This window comes from Meles meles, chromosome 5 (genome assembly GCF_922984935.1).
Source record: "Meles meles chromosome 5, mMelMel3.1 paternal haplotype, whole genome shotgun sequence".
Lineage (NCBI taxonomy): Eukaryota > Metazoa > Chordata > Mammalia > Carnivora > Mustelidae > Meles > Meles meles.
The window spans coordinates 84,616,561-84,636,011 of NC_060070.1; the positions used below are offsets into that span (position 1 = coordinate 84,616,561).

Below are 19,451 nucleotides of genomic sequence, written 5' to 3' on the forward strand. Positions count from 1 at the left end.
TTTTTTTTTGCAATCTCTTAAGTATCTGATATTAGGCAAGAATAATTGAAAAATTACCCTTCCTAGGCTAACTGGAAATGTTACATGTTCAGTAGGTCCATGTAAAGAAGCATCAGTTGCCCCAAATCGAACTTAGCTCTGTCTGAAGTTTTCAATCATTCAACAGGCTCCTCAGAAATTAACATTTATTTGTATATTTGCCGGCAAGGATGGTTAGCACTTACAGTTCAGTTTGCAGTACAGGTTATGGCAGACACAAATAGAAACGAAAATAATTCTTACCTCATTCTTCAGCTTGCTTCCAGAAAACCTTAAAAATCAGTACATTTTCCATTAGTTAAAATAGAAATATAAAATTACAGCAATCAAAGAAATGCAGAGGGCCCACTAAAGTGGTGACTTCAATCATGATTAGTGAAATAAACCTGGAGAAATCAGTTTGATTTTCAAAGAGACCCACACATCCTTCTCAACTTACTTAAAAAATAAACTATTAAGGGAAAGTAAAATGAAGAATATTTAAGGAAATCAGATAGGATCTGAGGCAAGCAAAGCACACTTGGCATGAAATATTCGGTTTTGTCCAGGCTATATGTTCATTTTCCAGTGAATATAGCCAGTAAGCCACCATTATGTTCTTTACCACATCTGAGTTCATCTTGGTATGACTTAGGTGACCCAAATGATTTTTTTATACAAGTTACTTTACGTTTCAAATTAATTTATTCCTTTGCAAGCTAAGAGCAGATTACCATAAGTCAACATCAGATGCAGATTTAACTATTCAGAACTCCAATATATAAAAAATAATAATTGTATAGTATCACTGGTTTTGTTGGATGTCACCCCACTTATTCATGATCTCCTTTTGATAGCTAAGGATAGATTAGAGAAGTGTGTTCTTTATATTAACTAGTGTTTTTTCTTTCATACAGATTCAACAGGTCAGTAGCTTTAACTCACTTAAGGTAAGCCGGTATTCAAAGAATGTATTATTAGAGATGACTTATAACAAACTTTTCATCTCTGTAAGGTGTTGATCGAGCACATAGATTTTTATTTTATTTTATTTTTAGTAGGCTCCACACCCAATGTGGGGCTTGAACTCAGGATCCTGAGATTGAGTCAAACACTCTATTGAGTGAACCAGTCAGGCAACCCAACCACACAGATTTTTAAAACAGTTTATTTCTTGGGGAAAAAAATATATTTTTCTGCCTATATTTTATCGAAACCAGCCTGAAAACAGACCTAGTCTTATGAGTAAATACTAATTTAAAAGCAATTCTGCTTCCTTGATTTCTCCTTTTCATCTCTCTGGGAGATCTTGTTCACTATTAATTTCTCATTAATGGTAGCAATTATATAAATTCCCCAGTAATCTAGACCACATCATTGTAAATGTCCATACAAAGTTGAAATTAAGGTCTGATGCTTTAAAGAAAACATTTCAATAAACAAAATGAGAGTCTTATTCAATTGCTATTATGCATCGGTAAAGAAATGCAGAGAACTTGTCTTGAAAAAAGTAGAACTCTACCTTGTCAGGCCCTTTCCAGAATAAACGGAGTGGTAATATGCACTGCTCTCTTTGATGCCAATCCCATAATAATGATACCTAGAGCAAGGACAGAAACCGCTCTGTGTTAATGAAAGCATTTTTTGAAGGGGAAAAGGAAACTAAAGTATAGTTGAGGGAAAGCACAAGTAAGAACTGCAACCCCTTGATCACTTCCTTTCCTAATTTTTTTTCAAATAGCACCTTAATGTGCTAAATCCCCTTAATGGTCATTAGTCCTACTTATGGCCATATTTCTGGCTCTGGGATTAAAAAAGGAGACGTCTACAGTCAATCCCCTACAAACCACTAAAATATTGGGTTTCAAAAACCAAAACATTTGTCAATGTAGACATTTAAATGTAGTCACCTAAATTTGTATGTGTCAGCGCTGGCTCCAAGTATACCAAGTATCTATCTGCAAACTGCTGTTCAATTTGAACGTAGTCAAATTGTCAGTTGAACAAGGAAATGATAGGTTTCCTTTATAGTGTATTTAATGGCTGGAGAAAATGTATGACATTGCATGGAGGAAGACATCAATGTCGTGTACAGGGATATGTATGGAGCACGTGATCTTCCAAGTTATTTTCCTCATGAGGAATGAGAAGTGCAATTCCTTGTCATTTTCACTTCAAACTTTTGAGCAACAATGAGGGAAAAACTATGTCATGAGTCAATGGAAACATGCAACATGGAAAGTAACAGTGTTACAAATAATTTGTTAGAGATGTGTCTATGGATCCTGAGTCACAGACAAGTATAGCATTTCATCAATTCTCCAGTTGCAGCTCATTCTTCTCAACTGCAGAATTCTGACTGATGATATACCCAAGTACAAACACTGCAACTATTATACAAAAGCTCATCAAATAGTGGGGATTGAGGAAGTGTGGCTAATGCCAGCTAACTTCCACCTCCCCTCTCCTTGCCCTCCCCTAACCCATGCAGCAGCAGCACCTGCTTCCTTATCTATTGTTTCCATTTGCATTCATCTAAAACCAGGCAAGGAATGAAATAAACAGGAGTAAGGGGGTTTCCACAGGACTTCAGTGTGACCATATTTAAAATTTTATTACTTAGCATCATCACCTGGGTTTGAAGTGGACAAGTAAGTGAAGGACCTGTTTCAGGGCCCCTTTTCTGATCCAGCAATTAAAAAAGAGAGAGAGAGAGAGAGACTTGGCAGAGCGAATTCGCCCCTAAACATTTTCAAGCCCAAGACAAAAGTATAAATGAAAGCCCAATACCATATATTTAAATATTTAAATATAAGTCAAGCTAACAAAGCACTCAATAAAATACCCCTGTTCTTCTATCTTGACAATTTACCTCCATGATGATCTGGTAGGTGGGTTTGAATTTAGAACTCTTCATATGTGAACATGGTGGTGGGAGAAGAGCCAGCCTCAACCCTTCTCTTCCCAGGCCCTGCTCTTTTGTTCACTGTGAGGAACCTCTTGTGAACACACAGCCTCCATGTCCAAGACCAATCCAATCCTCCAACCACCACCACCAAAGAGCTACTACCTGTGGTCACCTCTCAGACCTATGTATTCTGTTGGAGCACAGCACCCTTCTCAGGATGGGCGGGGGAAAAGTCCCGCATAGGAGGGAGAAGGCAGGCCTGGGGCTGTTTGAACAGAGAATTCTGGGGCCCCAGGGACCAGCAATGTGGGCTAGAAAGAGAATGTGGTCTTGAAGTGGACATGTTTACTCAAGCTATGGTCTCCTGGGAAAGAGAGCAGTGGGAGGAGGGCCAGCGGAGAGCCTTTTAGACTGTGAGGCCCAGAGATGGCTTCCCTCCCAAAGTTCTAAGGGCAAAGAAGTCACTTTTAATGACCCTGAACTACTTGAGATGGAGAAGAAAGAATTTTTAAATATGAAAACAAAAAATTACATATACTATAATAAACATATTTGAGAAATGGTAGGAGGGATGATCAAGGTAAATGGAGATATTACCTGATTGCTGCGGACTGGGAACAAGTTTTCAATACAAGGACAAAAAGGAGTCTGTTAACCTAAGCAGAGAAGGTTTATAATTGTTCCTGTTTTACAGTATAGAAAATAAGAAAATCTTATAGTAGATGAGGAAAAAAAGAACCCCTAAGGTATATTGGAACAAAGAGGGAGATGAAGGAATGATGAGAGCGATGGAAACTCCAAAATATGGACCTGACTTAATTCTCCAATGAGAAATTAAAAGAAGGAAGCTTATTTAAGTTACAAAGACCTTACCAAAAACAGCTATATTAAGAGAAGTAGATAAGGAGAAATACTTAAAAACCACAAAAAATGAGCAGATTTAGATGTTATTGGGCCAAATATATTAGAATTAGTTAATGAAACTAAGAGTCTGAAGTAAGTAGTAATATTTTCTTGATTAAATTTTGGAACAAAGATAGCAGAGGGAATGTCTTTGTATTAGAAGAGATAAAGCAAGGGATGTTTGAGAAAAGGGGATCAATTATAATGGAAATACATTGTAATTTCATGTTCTCTGGCACAGTTTTCTATTTATTCTATAAATGCTAAAGTTTAAATAACTATATTTTAGCCACTTGCTAAAGTAATATATGGTAAGCATTGCTTTAAAAGTCGATCATTTTCTTTTATTAGAACTTTGATCTTCTTGTTTCTCATCTATAATCCTTTTTTCAACATGCACATACTATCATACTATGGTAAGGTGGTTCTTCATGCAGATTTGAGAAGAAATTACATTGCCCGGAGGCAGACAAAAAGTGTAGGACAAATCAAAAGGATAAGCGGGAATTGAACAAATATTAGAAGACATACTGTGTCCTGACGACAATGCTAGCTGTCAATACAATGACAAAACAGACATGGAAAATCAGGTCAGGAATGTACTTCGCTACACCCTTGTTCATGGCATCCTGAGCCATAGCATTTGCCAGTCATGAAATACTGACCGCACTGACCAATACTGGGCATATTTTACTTCCATTTTTTAAAATCACCTTACAGTCACTTAAAAAAAAAAAAAGCTGCAACATTCTTTAGGACTCAATAATACTGACTAATATGAATTTGTAATTTTTTTTGTACTTATGACTTTTAAGAAAAGGGTATTCTCATTACACAATTCATTGGTTCCTTATTTTTCTAATAGGACTGTATTATTTTGCCCCCTCTTTTCCAGTCATTAGGGAAAAACATCTTTAAAAACGGAAGTATGGGGGCGCCTGGGTGGCTCAGTGGGTTAAGCCTCTGCCTTTGGCTCAGGTCATGATCCCAGCGTCCTGGGATTGAGCCCTATATAGGATTCCCAGCTTGGCAGGAAGCCTGCTTCTCTCTCTCCCTCTCTCCCTCTCTCCCATTCCCCCTGCTTGTATTCCTTCCTTTGCTGTGTCTCTCTCTGTCAAATAAATAAATAAAATCTTTAAAAAAAAACAAACAAAAAAAAAAACGGAAGTTTTTTGACATTCAGAGTCAAGATTTTATATCTTACCATTCCCCTGCTCCAACCCCAGCAAAAGAAAATCCTTTTAAAATACTGAATTTTAAAGATTTCATTTATTTGTTTTTGCTAGAGAAAGAAAGAGACAGAGCAGAAGTAGAGGGGAGGGGCAGAGGGAGAAGCAGACTCTCCGGTGAACAGGAAGACCAACATGGGTTTTGATCCCAGGACCCTGGGGTCATGACCTGAGCTGAAGGCAGACGTTTAACTGACTGACTGACTGAGCCACCCAGGTGCCTTAAAATGCTGTATTTTATTCACAGGCCAAACGTAAACGATACTATCAACCCAGACACAACTGAGCACTCTGTTCCAACTGGCTATGTTGCCTTCATATTTGGGAAGCAAAAGATATATATGTGTGTGTGTGTGTGTGTATACACACACACATACATATAAGCAAAAGATATATATATACACACACACATACATACATATATATATATAATTTTGTATTTCAATTTTGTTTGTAATTAGAAATCTTTAAGTGAAGATGTTTTGAATATGTTTGCACTCAGCGTAAACAATCCTAGCTCAGCATGAATCATATTAAGCAAACATTGATATCTAACAGGAATCACCAAGACTTATACCACTGATCTGGATTTTTCATATTTGATAATCCATATATAACCAAAGACCCTTTCTATAATGTAAGCTCCCTATAATAGAAATCAATAAACATTTGCTGAATAAATAAATAACATGAAAAAAGTTAGAAATAACAATGCATTATAAGGAAAACTTTGTAAACAGGAATTTTTCAATTAAGGCCATGCATCTTATATCAGATACTTAAATATACTAGCACAATTTTAAATTTGGCAGAGATTAAAGAATTTCTTGTCTAACGGGGTATAAGAAATATACTAACTCCTTTAACCTTTTTGTAGGTTAAATATAAGAAATATACTAACTCCTTTGACCCTACTATGAGCACTGTATAAACTTATCTATTATTGTCACAATTACTTGCTCTCCATAAATAATGTGTTTTCTCACCTCGGCACCCTTACTTGATTGAATTCTTCATTGGGAATGCACTTCTTCCTTTCTGTCATGGTTTCTTAACTTACACCCCAAGACATAGATTTAATGCATGAAGCTTGCCTGGTTTCTCAGGAAAATCTAATCTCTCTGTCCTTTAATCTCCTCTCTTGGTCATTTATCCTATGTAGCTTTATACCTGATACCACTGGCATGTTTCTACATGGCTTACCTGTCCCACTAAACTATAAGGTTTAGAGGAAAGGAACTGGGTCTTTTCCTTCATTAATATTCTCCTTAGAAATTACTGTAGGGTTGCTGGGGGGGGTTGTTGGGAGAGGGGGTGGGGTTATGGACATTGGGGAGGGTATGTGCTATGGTGAGTGCTGTGAAGTGTGTAAACCTGGCGATTCACAGACCTGTACCCTTGGGGATAAAAATACATTATATGTTTATAAAAAATTTAAAAATAATTAAAAAAGGAAAAAAAAGAAATTACTGTATAGAAAAATCCTCGCTTATTGGAGAATGAATCAGTGTCTCCTGCTAGAAATTTAGACACTTATAAACACAGATTTCCTTATAGCCAACAGTTTCAAAAATGGCCTCGTTGTACCCATGTATTCCTACGTCACCAGTAAAATACTGGGGTCAAACAAGGGTGGTATAGCTAAACAATGTGTACAAAGGACATGAAATCAGTATATTTAGGCAGAAAGACTATGGCCAGGAATATAAATCTTAAATTTTGCAATGACCACTGTAATGCTTTAGCACTTTCATATCTAGTTTCTTCTGGAACCTGCAAAATAATCTTTCCCCCTTAACCTTCCTTTTAGTCTACTAGATACATGTTATCACTTGAGTGATGATTTAATGTCTTTGAGAACAGAGAAGAGATAATAAATGAGCAGCTCTGTCTTCCTAACAGCTAAAGGTAAACCTCATAAAACTAGGGAGAGTAATTTCATGCAAAGCCTACATGGATTTTTCATCTCAAGCCCAACATTTTACAACATAATTTTACTGGTAATATATTCCCCTAAAATAAATCTTGCTAGGAAATATTTGCCAGAAATATTCCAGTACAACAAAGACATATGGTTGCCGCATGTCAAATAAAAAGTAAGGGTTGCACAAGTGTGTGCTTGCTGGTTATTTTAATTTATATACCGCTACCCAATGCTGATTCTGTGGGTTACTATGAATAAAAATTTCCAACATTTCAGTTTTTTCTCTCTATATGATTCTTATCCATTTTTATTTAAAAAGATAAGTGATAAATGTTTAAAAATCCTGGGTATGACTAGCTAATTTCTCTCAGAAAATATCTGCATAATACAAGGATCTTTGTGGGACGCAGGGATGGCTCAGTCAGTTAAGGGGCAGCCTTTGGCTCAAGTCAGGATCCTGGGCTCCTTGCTCAGCAGGGAGCCTGCTTCTCCCCTGCAGGCCATTCCCCCTGCTTGTGCTTGCTCTCTTTCTCTCTCCTTTGCTCTCTCTGTGTCAAAAATATAAATAAAATATTTTTTAAGAATGCAAAGGTCTTTGTGATTATCTAATAAATTGTGTTCATTCGTGTCAATTGCCCTTAGTCCTGTATCAAATGACAGATATCATTTACATTTTAGCAATAAAGATTTATTAATTAGTTTTTAATGTCCACATTTTGAGGTTAACGTGTTATAAAATACAAAAGATTTTTAATAGGACAAATGAAATTATTGCCGCTCTTACTACTAAAGTATTTACATTGTGTCTAATACTTTTCTTCATTTGCTGATAAATTTCTACTTGCCCCTATAGTTCTTCTTTTCTAGTTCAGTCATTATATAGAATTCCTAAAACATATGTTTCCACTGAGCTAGTAGCCCCAACGTTAGTTTACACTACACAAATGATCACTGATAAGGAAATGATGGGATTAAGCTGTTCAGGGACTTGCAATAACTTACTATGATAAGAGCAGCTGCCATATCAGTTTTATTAACCCACTAAATCACTACTAATAAATAAGATAATAGCTTTGTCCATCATGTCTGAAAACCAAGATTCGACTGATCAAAGTCTACAAGAAATTAAAATGTAACTTCAAATCAAACAATCTACTGCGTACATGAAATCTACATGGTGGTCTCCACTGTGTTCTCCCTTATTCTTCTGAGCTTTTCTGAGCCAGCGTGAGAAACAGCTATTCATCACTATATCCCTGGGGCCTAGTCAGCATCAGGATACTCAACAAAATGCTCATTAAATAGATGATTATTAATAGTGAAAGTTTTTTGATCCCACTGTTTGCATCTTAAAAACTTTAGCGCCATGCTTTGTACTCTGATAAAAATATGAATGGATTGATTATTGATATAATCCATTCATGACATGATAGGCAAAAATTACTTTTCATTAGCTACTCTTTAGTGCCTATGTGATGTTTCAGTTACTTTTTCAAAACCCAGATTTTGAAAATACAGCACAGAAAAAAAAATCAAGTGTATATTTTGGCATTGGTAGTAAATCAAAGAGAAAACAACCAAAAACTCAAAATCAAAGTGAGTTTTTATCTTGGTACTGAGAATGTGTGGCGTCTGCCACTGGGGCTTCTTGGCAGGGAGGGGATGGTGACAGTGAAGGAAGGGACAGAGAGCAGAGCTTTGTCCCTGTAAACTCACTGACTTTGTCCCCAAGGCTCACTCAGGTTAGATGCTCTAGTGTGAGGCTTTTGGACCCCAGGTGTTAACTTTTAAAGACCTTCCCTGCCACCCCCCTCACCCCCCACCCCAACCCAACCCCCATCTCCCCATAACCAAAGACAGCAATGGCTTTTCTTATGTAGAACATGAGACAGGTCCCTGGAAACAAATTATTCAATTTTTTGTTTCTAATTTTGACATTGCAGGATACCTGGTGATCTGTGTTATCTACCTAGTGATTTTGTCCATTTGGATTTTTTGTTTATTTTTATTTTATTTCTATTTTTTTAAATATTTTATTTATTTATGACAGAGAGTGATAGCGAGAGAGGGAACACCAGCACCAGGGGGAGCTGGAGAAGGAGAGGCAGGCTCCCCGCTCAGCGGGGAGCCTGCTATGGGGCTCCATCTCAGGACTCTGGGATCATGACCTGAGCCCAAGGCAGATACCTAAGGACTGAGTCACCAGGCGCCCCAAGATTTTTTGTTTGTTTTTAATGCATGTTTTATATATTTTATCTCTTCCTTTGGTTCAATAAATTTTGCTTCATTTTATTTAGTTAAACTTTTTCATCTTTCACTTTCATGAGGGGAAGAAGTAGCACCTGCACAAAGGTGGGGAGTGAGGACCAATCATTTCAATACCCACTTATGTCAGAACTTAAAGAAACAGAACCTGAAAATAGACACAAAATTCACTCCTATTTTTTAGATCCTACTAATCAATCTCTTCCTCACAAAGATCAGTGTTTCCCCAACTATCAGAATTTATACAGGGAATAAAATTTAAAGAGGTTCAATGAACCCTAAAGGCATCCAAGGACAGTTTTAGAAATAGTGATGCCATCTTTTGCCCAGAATACAGAAGAATCTTTTGAGTTAATCATGATCTAAAATAAATTCTGTCTGAAGGACTCAAATGAAATGACTGGACATACTCTAGTTATTCTATGACATTCAGGCAAAAATTGAGAGCTTTTGTTTTTAAATAACTATCATTAGGCAGTTATATATTATAATATTTAAATATATGATCCACAGAAGTCAAAATAAATTAATACTAAATTTATTTTAAAAAAATAATCCAATAAATATCTAGTGATAGTATAAACACCACCTCAATAAAGTAAGATTTGCAAAATAATGGTACAATTTGGAGAAATTATTAATTTCTTTCTCCAAAATATTCTTACTTCTTCGTGCATATTTCTGTGTTTCATCAATTCTTCATAAGAATATTTTTTATATTTTAAATGTATTTTTTATATTTCTATAGACACAAAAATATTAAATTTTTGAGATGTTAACTAGCCATTAGAAATGAAGATTGTAAAGATAATATACTGACATAGAGAAATGTTCAGGACAAAAATTAAAAGCAAAAAGCAAATGTGTGGTTGTGCCACACATTTGATTTTATATAAAACATAAATATCTCTAAATAAATATAAAATAATTTAAAGTGTCTTATGATGGCGGCTTCAGAAAATATTAGCTCTTTAGGAGTGCCTGGGTGGCTCAGTCGGTTGAGCGACTGTCTTCTCTTCAGGTCAGGGTCCAGGTTCCTGGGGTACTGGGGTCGGCCCTGCATAGGCCTCCCTGCTCACAGGGGAATTGGCTTCTGCCTCTCCTCCTACCCCGCATTTCTACTCTCTCTCTCTTTCCTTCAAATAAATAAATAAAATCTTTAAAAAAAGAAAAAAGAAAAAAAACTATTAGGTCTTTGAAGAAGAATCTGATACAGTAATAAGTTTTTAAAACAGATTAGGCAAAAAATGAAATTTACACCACAAAAAATCAAAAATTCAATTAAATAATTATTTTCTTGACATGGCTGATATTGAGGGGAAAAAGTAGGATTTACTAGTTGACAAAGCACAGACTTTAGAGTCAGATAAACTTTGATTTAAATGCCAACATTGTTATTTTACAGCATGTGTGTGGAAAGTCAATCATCTTTAAACTATAGTCTTCTCATTTGTAAAACACAGTAATTCCATCTTGTATTGTCACTGTAAGGATTTGAGAGTGTGTGGTTGTGAGTGTGCTTGTGTGTGTGTGTGTGTGTGTGTGAAGTGCTCAATAAACCGTAACTTTTAATTGCATCACTGGATTTTGGGATTATTGAAAGATTAATTTCATATTATCAAGGACAGTCAGGTTGAAAAGCATATTCATTTCTCCACCCATTCCTATACTTTACTCATTTAATTCTCACAACAAACCTGTGAGACAGATACTGTATACCATCTTTACTGATGAAAAACTGAATAATTCATCTGGTGTCACACAGGGACTACAAATGGGAGTAAAAGAATTAAAGTTTAGAATTGTCCAACTCTAAACTTCATGCTCCTAACTCTAGGCAACTCTTAGAAATAAATAAAAATGCGAAAACTATCTGGCTAAGAATAATTACATCAAAACATTGCCAATTGCAAGATACACAAACTCTGCATCTCGCTGTATCATTCAACTTCCTCAGCTTCCCTATGGAAAATGACTTTTCCCCAGGATATCAAAATACCATGAATATAACAAGCAAGTTATAAAAAGCAAATGGCATATCAAGAAGGTAGAAAAAAAATTCAAATTATTAATGCTTCTCTCTTGGGCACATCTGCTCTTAGATACCAGACAAATTGCCTGAAGTTACCACATGGTGTTACCTAAACCTAAACACTGGAGCCTCACAGTGTCACAATGGACACAGTTAATGATTCATCCCTAATCCTGAAGGCTCCTTCTAGGATTAATTGGCTTTCTCTGCAGCCTGCCTGCCTGTCCTCCTGCAGACGGATGAAGAGGGTTTCTCTGCATTGCTTTGGCTGTTTTCCTACTACCTATCTACGTCAAACATTATCTGATCTTTCCTCCACCTACACAAGTCAGTAGGAGTCAAATTCATTAGCAATCAGCCAGTTAAACTGATTCAACTTTCAAAAACAAGTCCTGACTTGGTTAGAAGGGAAGGACTTATTTAGTGGTTTTCAATTTGGAATTTCATCCCTCCTTCTCAGACCATAGGTTGTTAACATTAATAGGAATCAGTTAAATAAATATTCATCAATCATCTGTTATGTAGCGGACCACACAAAGGATATGAAAGTGAATGAGACAGTCTCTATCCACAAAATAGTACCTTTTGAGGGGGAAGAGATAAGTTAATTTCACACTAAGATAGGTACGAATGAACTGCTCTGAGGGCACAAAGAGGGAGCCTACAAGAAATCAAGAGAGAAGTAAAAATTCAAAAGAAGAGGGAGTTCATGAGGCATTCTTTTCAATAGGTAACCTTTCAACATACCTGCAAGGGAAAGGGAATTTTCCACGGAGGAAGACAGCGTAAACAAACGAATGACAGCTGAGGAAGCAGCAGAGGGTTCTGGGCCCTAATTTGATGGGAGCACAGGTTCCATGCTGAGAAGTGAGAAGCAGGTGGTCTGGGAGGCAAATGGCTTGTGACTAAACCATAATGGACCTTGAATGTCAAGGTGAGAAAAATCTGCCATGAGCTGCTAAAAGTTTCAGAGTATGACAGATGATGGAATGGAACCTTCAGAATGTTGATCTGAAGAGTCGTATTGAGTGGACTGAAAAAACAGAGTGAAGGCCAGATTATGAAATTGAGAATGGAGAGAGACCCGTTCAAGAGACTTCATAAAGTGAGATTTATTCTTTCTGGCAAGTGACTAAGACTGAGCTACTCCTCAGGGCGGCTCCTCATCACATGTGAGTACTGACCCCCTGAAACGGGACTAATCTGAATGGAGACGTGCACTTGGTATAAAACACAGCCCGGAGCTCAAACGCTTAGCAGGGAAAAAAAGAGCATAAAATATCTCAAATGTTTTTCATTTTGATTACTTGGTGAAATGACAGCGTTTCAGATATACCAGATTACATGAAACATTAAAATCAAATAAGATCTGCTCCTTTGTACTTTTTTCAATGTGGCTACTAGGAACATTTGAATTAAATACGTGGCTGTGTTGTATTCCATTGGGCAATGCTGAACTACGTGTCAGGACAGGAGAAGATGCTGCATGAGCTAGCAAATGAACGGCAGAAGAGGGAAGACGGGTTATCAGTGTTGTGACAGGGAAACCGTGGGAGACACTTCATACACTGATTTATCTTGAGAGGGCTCTGTCAGCAGGTTCACGTGCTAGAGGTGCCAAGGAAGATGACTAGTGGTAAAAAATGAGCCGTGGAGTTTCTGTCCCGGTAAAGACGGGCCCTAGGACACACGCATGGGCACAGTGGTAAGGGAAGTGAGCAGGGCTGCTCTTGCAAGGAACAGCAAAGAGAAGCAAAATAACAGAGCAAGTGTGAAAAGTATAGCAGGTTTGAGATGATTTTATTTTTATCAACCGAAGAGACCTGAATACGTTTGTGGGCAGGAGAGGCAACACTGAAAACACAGAGGGCAGAGGCAATCACGGACGAATGAGAACCTAAAACTGGGGGTCCTATTGAGATGGTCACAAGAGAAAAGAAAAGCTGAAGCTATCAAGAGAGAGATCTTACTTTATGTTTCCATGTACATGAAGAGATGACCAAAGAAGTCATTTGTGCAGATCATTTGTCTTGAAGGGAAGAGAAGAGGATGTTAAGAAGTCATTATCTGGGAAAGAAACCCAGAGAAAGAACCCGAATCATACTTCAACCCCTGGCTTTGCCCTTGCCTTTGGGAGTGCTGTGGGTTCCATCTGACCACTTAACTTAGCCATGGGCACTCTCCTTTCATGACATCGATGCCTTCAGTAGTGGCCTTAAGATGATGACAATGGTTCATTTACATTATTTCATCGGAAACAAGGATATATCACAATTTCCAGTATAAATTTTGCTTTTTAAACATCATTCTAAAATCCACTTTTTTCTCTTCTTAGTTCTTAACAATTGGCGAAAATCTGCTTCATCAAGAAGAGAATACCTGCTTCCACTCACTGATAAAGACAATCCTTATTTTACAGGTATCAGTTCTCACGTACAGGTATCATATATCACTGATGCATGCTCATCAGTAGGTCTTACTTTGAATGGCCTCTAGTTCCAAGTCGCCGAGTTGTCAAGAGGGGAAATTTCTGGCGAATTGTCTGAAAGGAAAGTCAATCACTTTAGTTTTTAGGAAGTATATGGTTCTATTGCAAGCAACTTGTAACCAATTAGTTGGAGAAAGTAAATCTTAAACTTTGAGTATATTTAGTCCGGAAGATGTAACATCGTACATATACCATATTGGTAAGCAATAATATATTATCAGAGGCAGGAAGATACTTTTCTGATGAGATTATTTTATTGCTCTTGTCTCAGTTTCCAGGGTGAATCATGCCAGTGTCTGATTTTGCTTAATGTGACTACCAAAGCAACTGTTACTTTATTTATGCACTTGAAAAATTTGAGTATCTTTATAATCATTTTATCCAGAGGTTTGCCACAATTATATCTCCATCTCCAACCCTGCAAGAACACGGGATATTTTCTTTACCTTACCAGATCTCCACAGCACTGTTTTAAATGTTTTCTTCTCTATGTTCCTTTCTCTAAAATTTGCTAAAAATTGGCATTAGCAATTAAAAAAAAATGAAATCTTTTCTACTGGAAACAGGAAATTGTAGGATCTTCATGGCAAAGTTCTTATAAATGTTTACTTCCTGAGGACTGGTTCTGTGGTTCTAACCAGATTCTCAAGGTGTTCCACGACTCCGGAAACAGTTAAGACAACTGCCATAAGTTGGACTCATTAAATAGCTGTGCTAAAGGGGACATTAGAAATTGCCTTACGCGGCTTCCTCATTTTAGGCAGTGAGTGAACTGAGTTTCAAAAAGGTGAAGTGCTTTCAGAAGGTCTCTCAACAAATCAGTCACTGTCTAGGCCAGAACCTAAATCATGAGATCACCAAGCAGCATATCACACTGACTCCCATAAGCAGATAGGTTTTCATATGAAATGTATAAGTTATTTCATTTTCAAAAACTGAGAAGCCAGCCTAGCATTCATTATTTCCTGGACAATGAGTCCCTCTACAGGTTAAAATTTGGATTTCAGTTTACATGAGATGCCATCTTTGAAGCTTAAGTTTCCTGTAGTTTTTCTGCGCTACCCTGGGTTTCTTAAGACAGCAGAGCATGAGAAGACTCTCAAAGAACAAGGCTTTCCTAAGAGACTGATATTGTTTCCTGGTTCTCAAAATAAGACCAACATATATAAGTAGAGTACTGCCAACTCTATAGATTCCCGTCCTAACCATACAGGTCCGGCAGAAAGGAATGTGTTTAAATGAGCAATATTTAATCAATCCTCGCACAACATCTTGGAGTTTGGGGTGTATTCGTACTCAGAGTGAAGCGGAGCATCAAGGGAACTCTTTATGAAAGTAAGTAAAAATCTATTAAAAACCCATAAACTTGGACCAGCTAAACAATAACCACAATCACCAACTGCATCCACAAGATACTTGTCACCTCTACTTAATTTCGCTTCTCAGTGCAGGCCATCACCGTATTTCTTAACACATTCCTCTTTGAAGGGAAATGCCACTCCTCAAGAGGAGCTGCCTTTAATGTCGCATGAAGTATTCTGATAGCCAGGGTTCTAATATTCAAAGCATAAAGAAGTTCAAGGTAAAACCTATAGTAGGTAAAATCAAGATAAAGTATATAGTAGTTCCAAATACACCCGTAAGAAATTTCATTTATGCTTGTGAGAGAAATTTCTGAATATTCTACATGAAAACTTGCTCAGATGAATATGTTTCCACACTGTCTACCTGACATGACTTTAGTTGTTAAGTAGTATAGCCAATACGTGTCATTTACCTTTCCAAAGGTGGCTGCACAGGCTGGCTCCAATTTCTCTTTCCTGCAGAAATCTAAATAGTGTGCATAAAGGATACACCGTGGAAGGCAGACTCCCTCACATACGATGTAATTCTCTTCAAGCCTAAAAAAAGAAAAGGCAAAAAATTGGTCCAACCTTTCCTTTATTTCTCCTTTCCTTTCCCCTTTTACATTAGTCTAATGACTGCTTTGAATACAAACTCTATATGAATGAGCTCATGCGCGGGCCCAGGTAGATTTGTTTCATTCTGGATATTATTAAAAGTCAGATCACAAGAACTAATGTTAGAAGAGCAACAGCCCCAGTGAACACCGGTTAGTGCAGTTAAAATACCATGGTGAACATAATACCATTCCTCCCTGGTCTATAGCCCAAAGAACAAGTCCTACTTCTATGGAAATCCTCCCTATTCATTATGGTTTGCCCTGTGAGGTAAAAATGGGAATGGTGAAATTGAAGATGACTTTTTTAAAGAGGATGTTCTCAGCCCTAAAGGGCCACCAGGTTTTAAGTTTTAACTTTCACTCACAAAGTAGTTCTGAACCCTAAATGGTTAGGGAAGCATGATGATACATTTATTTGCAAAATACCTAAGAATAAACTCACATCACTTAAGTCTGAAATGGTACTGATCTATTTCTCCTCCGCCGCCTTTTGCTGTGATCAGTACTGTAACAACCTCAACCATAGCACACACTTGAAACAACATGTATATCTCTAAAGACATTTCCAAACTGACATATATAAATTCAACTCTGTTATAAACATAATTATGCAAATTTTGAAAATTTAGACATAATTCTATTTAACTTGAATGTCTACAATTGCAATTAAAAGTGATAATACAATAAATATAATATAATAAATATAACAAATGTGATAATACATATTTGCTACAAATATCTGCATAGCAATCAAGAACTCAGAACTTGTTGATTGTAATCCCAGTTTTTCTAATAATTTAGTAGGTGATTTTGACCAAAATTTGTGTATACCCATTTTATGTATAGTAAAATTAAAATTATTCCTATATAGGAACAATGCAATAAAGAGTACGCTTTCAGATTAAAATTGAGTTCAACTATCCAAGATCTCTGAGTTAACATATTCCCAAGATACAGAAGATAAAAGCTAAAAAAGATGTTCATCAGATGTAAAGCATCAGATGTCCATTTTTCCATGGAGAAAGAAAAAAAGAACCAAACCCCAGTAAAATTTGCGTGCATGAAACCAAACACCCGGCTGACAGTTGAAAACTGGAGTTACTCAGCCAAATTTTTCACTTTATTTTTCAGTTGTAATTTTTAACCTCCCTAATAATCTACACAATCTTAAGGGAAAATTCTCAAAATACAATTAATTCACTTCATTTCTTAAAAAATATACATTAGACTTTTACAGGAAAGAGTATGGAAAATTCAAACAAAAATTACAGCATTTTATAGTTTCAAAAAATATGAAAATCACTAAGAAAACATTCAACTATTTAAAAATTGTATTTTAATGGCATGTATAAAATGTCAACTGTTCTGCCATTTTGATGTTTTTGTAGGCATTGTCATTATCTTCAAAATAATCCTAGCCATAAGTACAATGTTATTTTGGGGTATGATATTTTTTCCCTTAATTATAATATATTCCCAATTATATTTATAAAATTTAAAAAAAAAACAAGTTTGTTGCCACTCAGTTGATTTGAACCAGAAAACTGGAAGTGATCATTCAACAGCTCTCCAAAATGTGTCTTTAATCAACACTTCTGCTCCAGTTATCCTAATAAAAGAGTTGTATCCTAAATATTCCAGATAATTAACTCAAGCATTTACTGCTCCAGTGTATTTTTAACCAGTAAGTCTGACATCAACTTCAACAGTTAAGTCATAACCTCAGAAGAATATTCAGTTCATATTTCAAATATTTGAAAAGGTTTAAGTATATAACACAAAAATTTAGTACATATGAATTGTAACCCAAATAACTGAAAATAAGATTTAATAGTTTCTGTGGTAGTTTCTTAGATACTATTTTTTCTACTGTATTTTTCTAAGGTTTAGATCAGACTTTACATATAAACATTGTATACAACCTATCAGTAAATAGACCTTTTTAATTATTTGCTTGTGATTTGTAATTCAGGAGGAAATTTATACCCTATTTCTTCATAGTATGTGGGAAAGCTTAGAGTTTTTACTTTAGATCTCTCTTCCTTTTAGATAATATTACAAAATGCTCTCTGTACGTAGAAAACCTACTGGCAAACTCTTGGTTCTGAAAGATTTTCCACAAAATCCAATTCGCAGGTGTTATAAAAATAGTTGAACATTTATTTAAGTTACTAGTAACATTTTAACTGATTTTTCTATGTCTTCTACTTTAAACATACTTCACCTAATGGCCAATACACAATTGTCAATTTTCCCTCATATGGATAAAGAATATTAAGATCCTTCCTCATAAGTCGTTTTAAAGAATCATGTTTTATAAACACAAAACTACCACATAACAGATATCTAAAGGTCAAACTGATTGTATGTTATGCAAAAAGATATAAAAACATTCATTATTGCTGACATTTGACAAAATTATAGTTTAGGTTAATAATGAACAAAGTGATGGGGTTTTGTACTGCGTATCATTTTTCATTAATACCAGAATACATCTCCGCACCAAATATTCAGTGGGGAAAAAAAGGATAAATTTCCTATTGGCATTTTAAACTTTCTCTGAAAAGTTTGAGGGAAAAGCAAATTGAGAAAAGCGGATTCTGAAGATACTTTTGTTTAAAGATACTGACTTAAGACTCAACAGGTGCTGAAAGGTACCCCTGTGGGAGCCTTACCACTGCAGGGTGAGCTGAGTCTGCTTCTTTTTATCCTTCATCATCTGCGTGATGGTTTTTTTCTGAGAGAGGTGTTGATCGGCTGCTTTGGTTTTGCTGTCGTGACTCTCTCCATCCTCTTCTTCAGAGGAAAAGTTACCATTGCTCAAATGCATTTCTGATTGCAAGTTGAAAGGATGATAAAGAAAATCAGAATGTGAAAATCAATTAAGGAGTCTCTAAATATACCCTGGGGTCAAACGGGGTGGTCTTGGGGGGGGGGGGTGGCGGTGAGAGGAGAACTACGCAAAATCCCTTGGAGTTAATTTCTAGTTGACAAACATTTTCCTGGGGAAAACACAAAACTCTGGACTTGAACGTTGTACATACCTGTTATGTTTGCGGAGTGTTTACTTTTATTATTGGATGGTCTTCTTAGAATTCACCTTTCTCCCCAGCCACAAGCCCCGCGGGGCCGGAGCACTCACCTGATTTAACTCCCACCGGCAGCTCCGGGTCTTCCCCTCTCTCCGCGCTGCCCAGGGCGCCCCCGGGCTGCGCTTCAGCCGCCAAGTACACCCTTTCCTCGGGGTAAATGAGCAAGCCCTTGCCCAGGAGCTGCACGCAGCACTCCTCCGGGGCCTCAGGGGAAACTTGGGGCGTAGGCTGCGCCTGCAGGAAAGGGTCTTCCAGCACCGGGACCTTGGCCATCCTCCTGGCCGCGGGAGACCTGGGCACCCGCCGCTCGGCCCGCGCCCCGCGGAGCTCAGAGCCCAGGGCGGGGCGGGGCTGGGCGGGGCTGGGGACCTGCGGCCTCAGGGGCGTGGGCGGAGGCCGAAGGCTCCCCGGCCCCCCGGCGTCGCGGAGAAGGAAGCCAGTGCCCAGGTACATCTCAGACCTGGGACCCGGGTGGGCCGAGGCAGGACTGCCTTTCCCCACCTGTCTGAGGTCCCGGCAGATGCTCAACTCGGAGCTCACTTCCCCAGCTGCGCCCGTCTCGCCCGGAGGCCCAGTCCCCACCTCTCACCCCTTCTTTGATCCCTTTCTCTCAACGTGTGCAGAGCCGG

General features: G+C 37.4%; 1 protein-coding gene across 1 annotated transcript in view; it reads right to left on the reverse strand.

Annotated features, from left to right (window-relative positions):
- Positions 1–19,097, reverse strand: part of RFX6 (regulatory factor X6) — a 60,495-nt gene extending 41,398 nt beyond the window's left edge. The window contains exons 1-6 of the mRNA XM_046005938.1: positions 18,873–19,097; positions 18,406–18,562; positions 15,545–15,668; positions 13,760–13,821; positions 1,541–1,618; positions 283–310 (exon numbers count right to left, since the gene is read on the reverse strand). Coding sequence (XP_045861894.1) covers positions 283–310; positions 1,541–1,618; positions 13,760–13,821; positions 15,545–15,668; positions 18,406–18,562; positions 18,873–19,095 — 672 coding nt within the window. The 5' untranslated portion in view covers positions 19,096–19,097. The remainder of the gene's footprint in view (positions 1–282; positions 311–1,540; positions 1,619–13,759; positions 13,822–15,544; positions 15,669–18,405; positions 18,563–18,872) is intronic.
- Between the last annotated feature and the right edge of the window lie 354 nt (positions 19,098–19,451).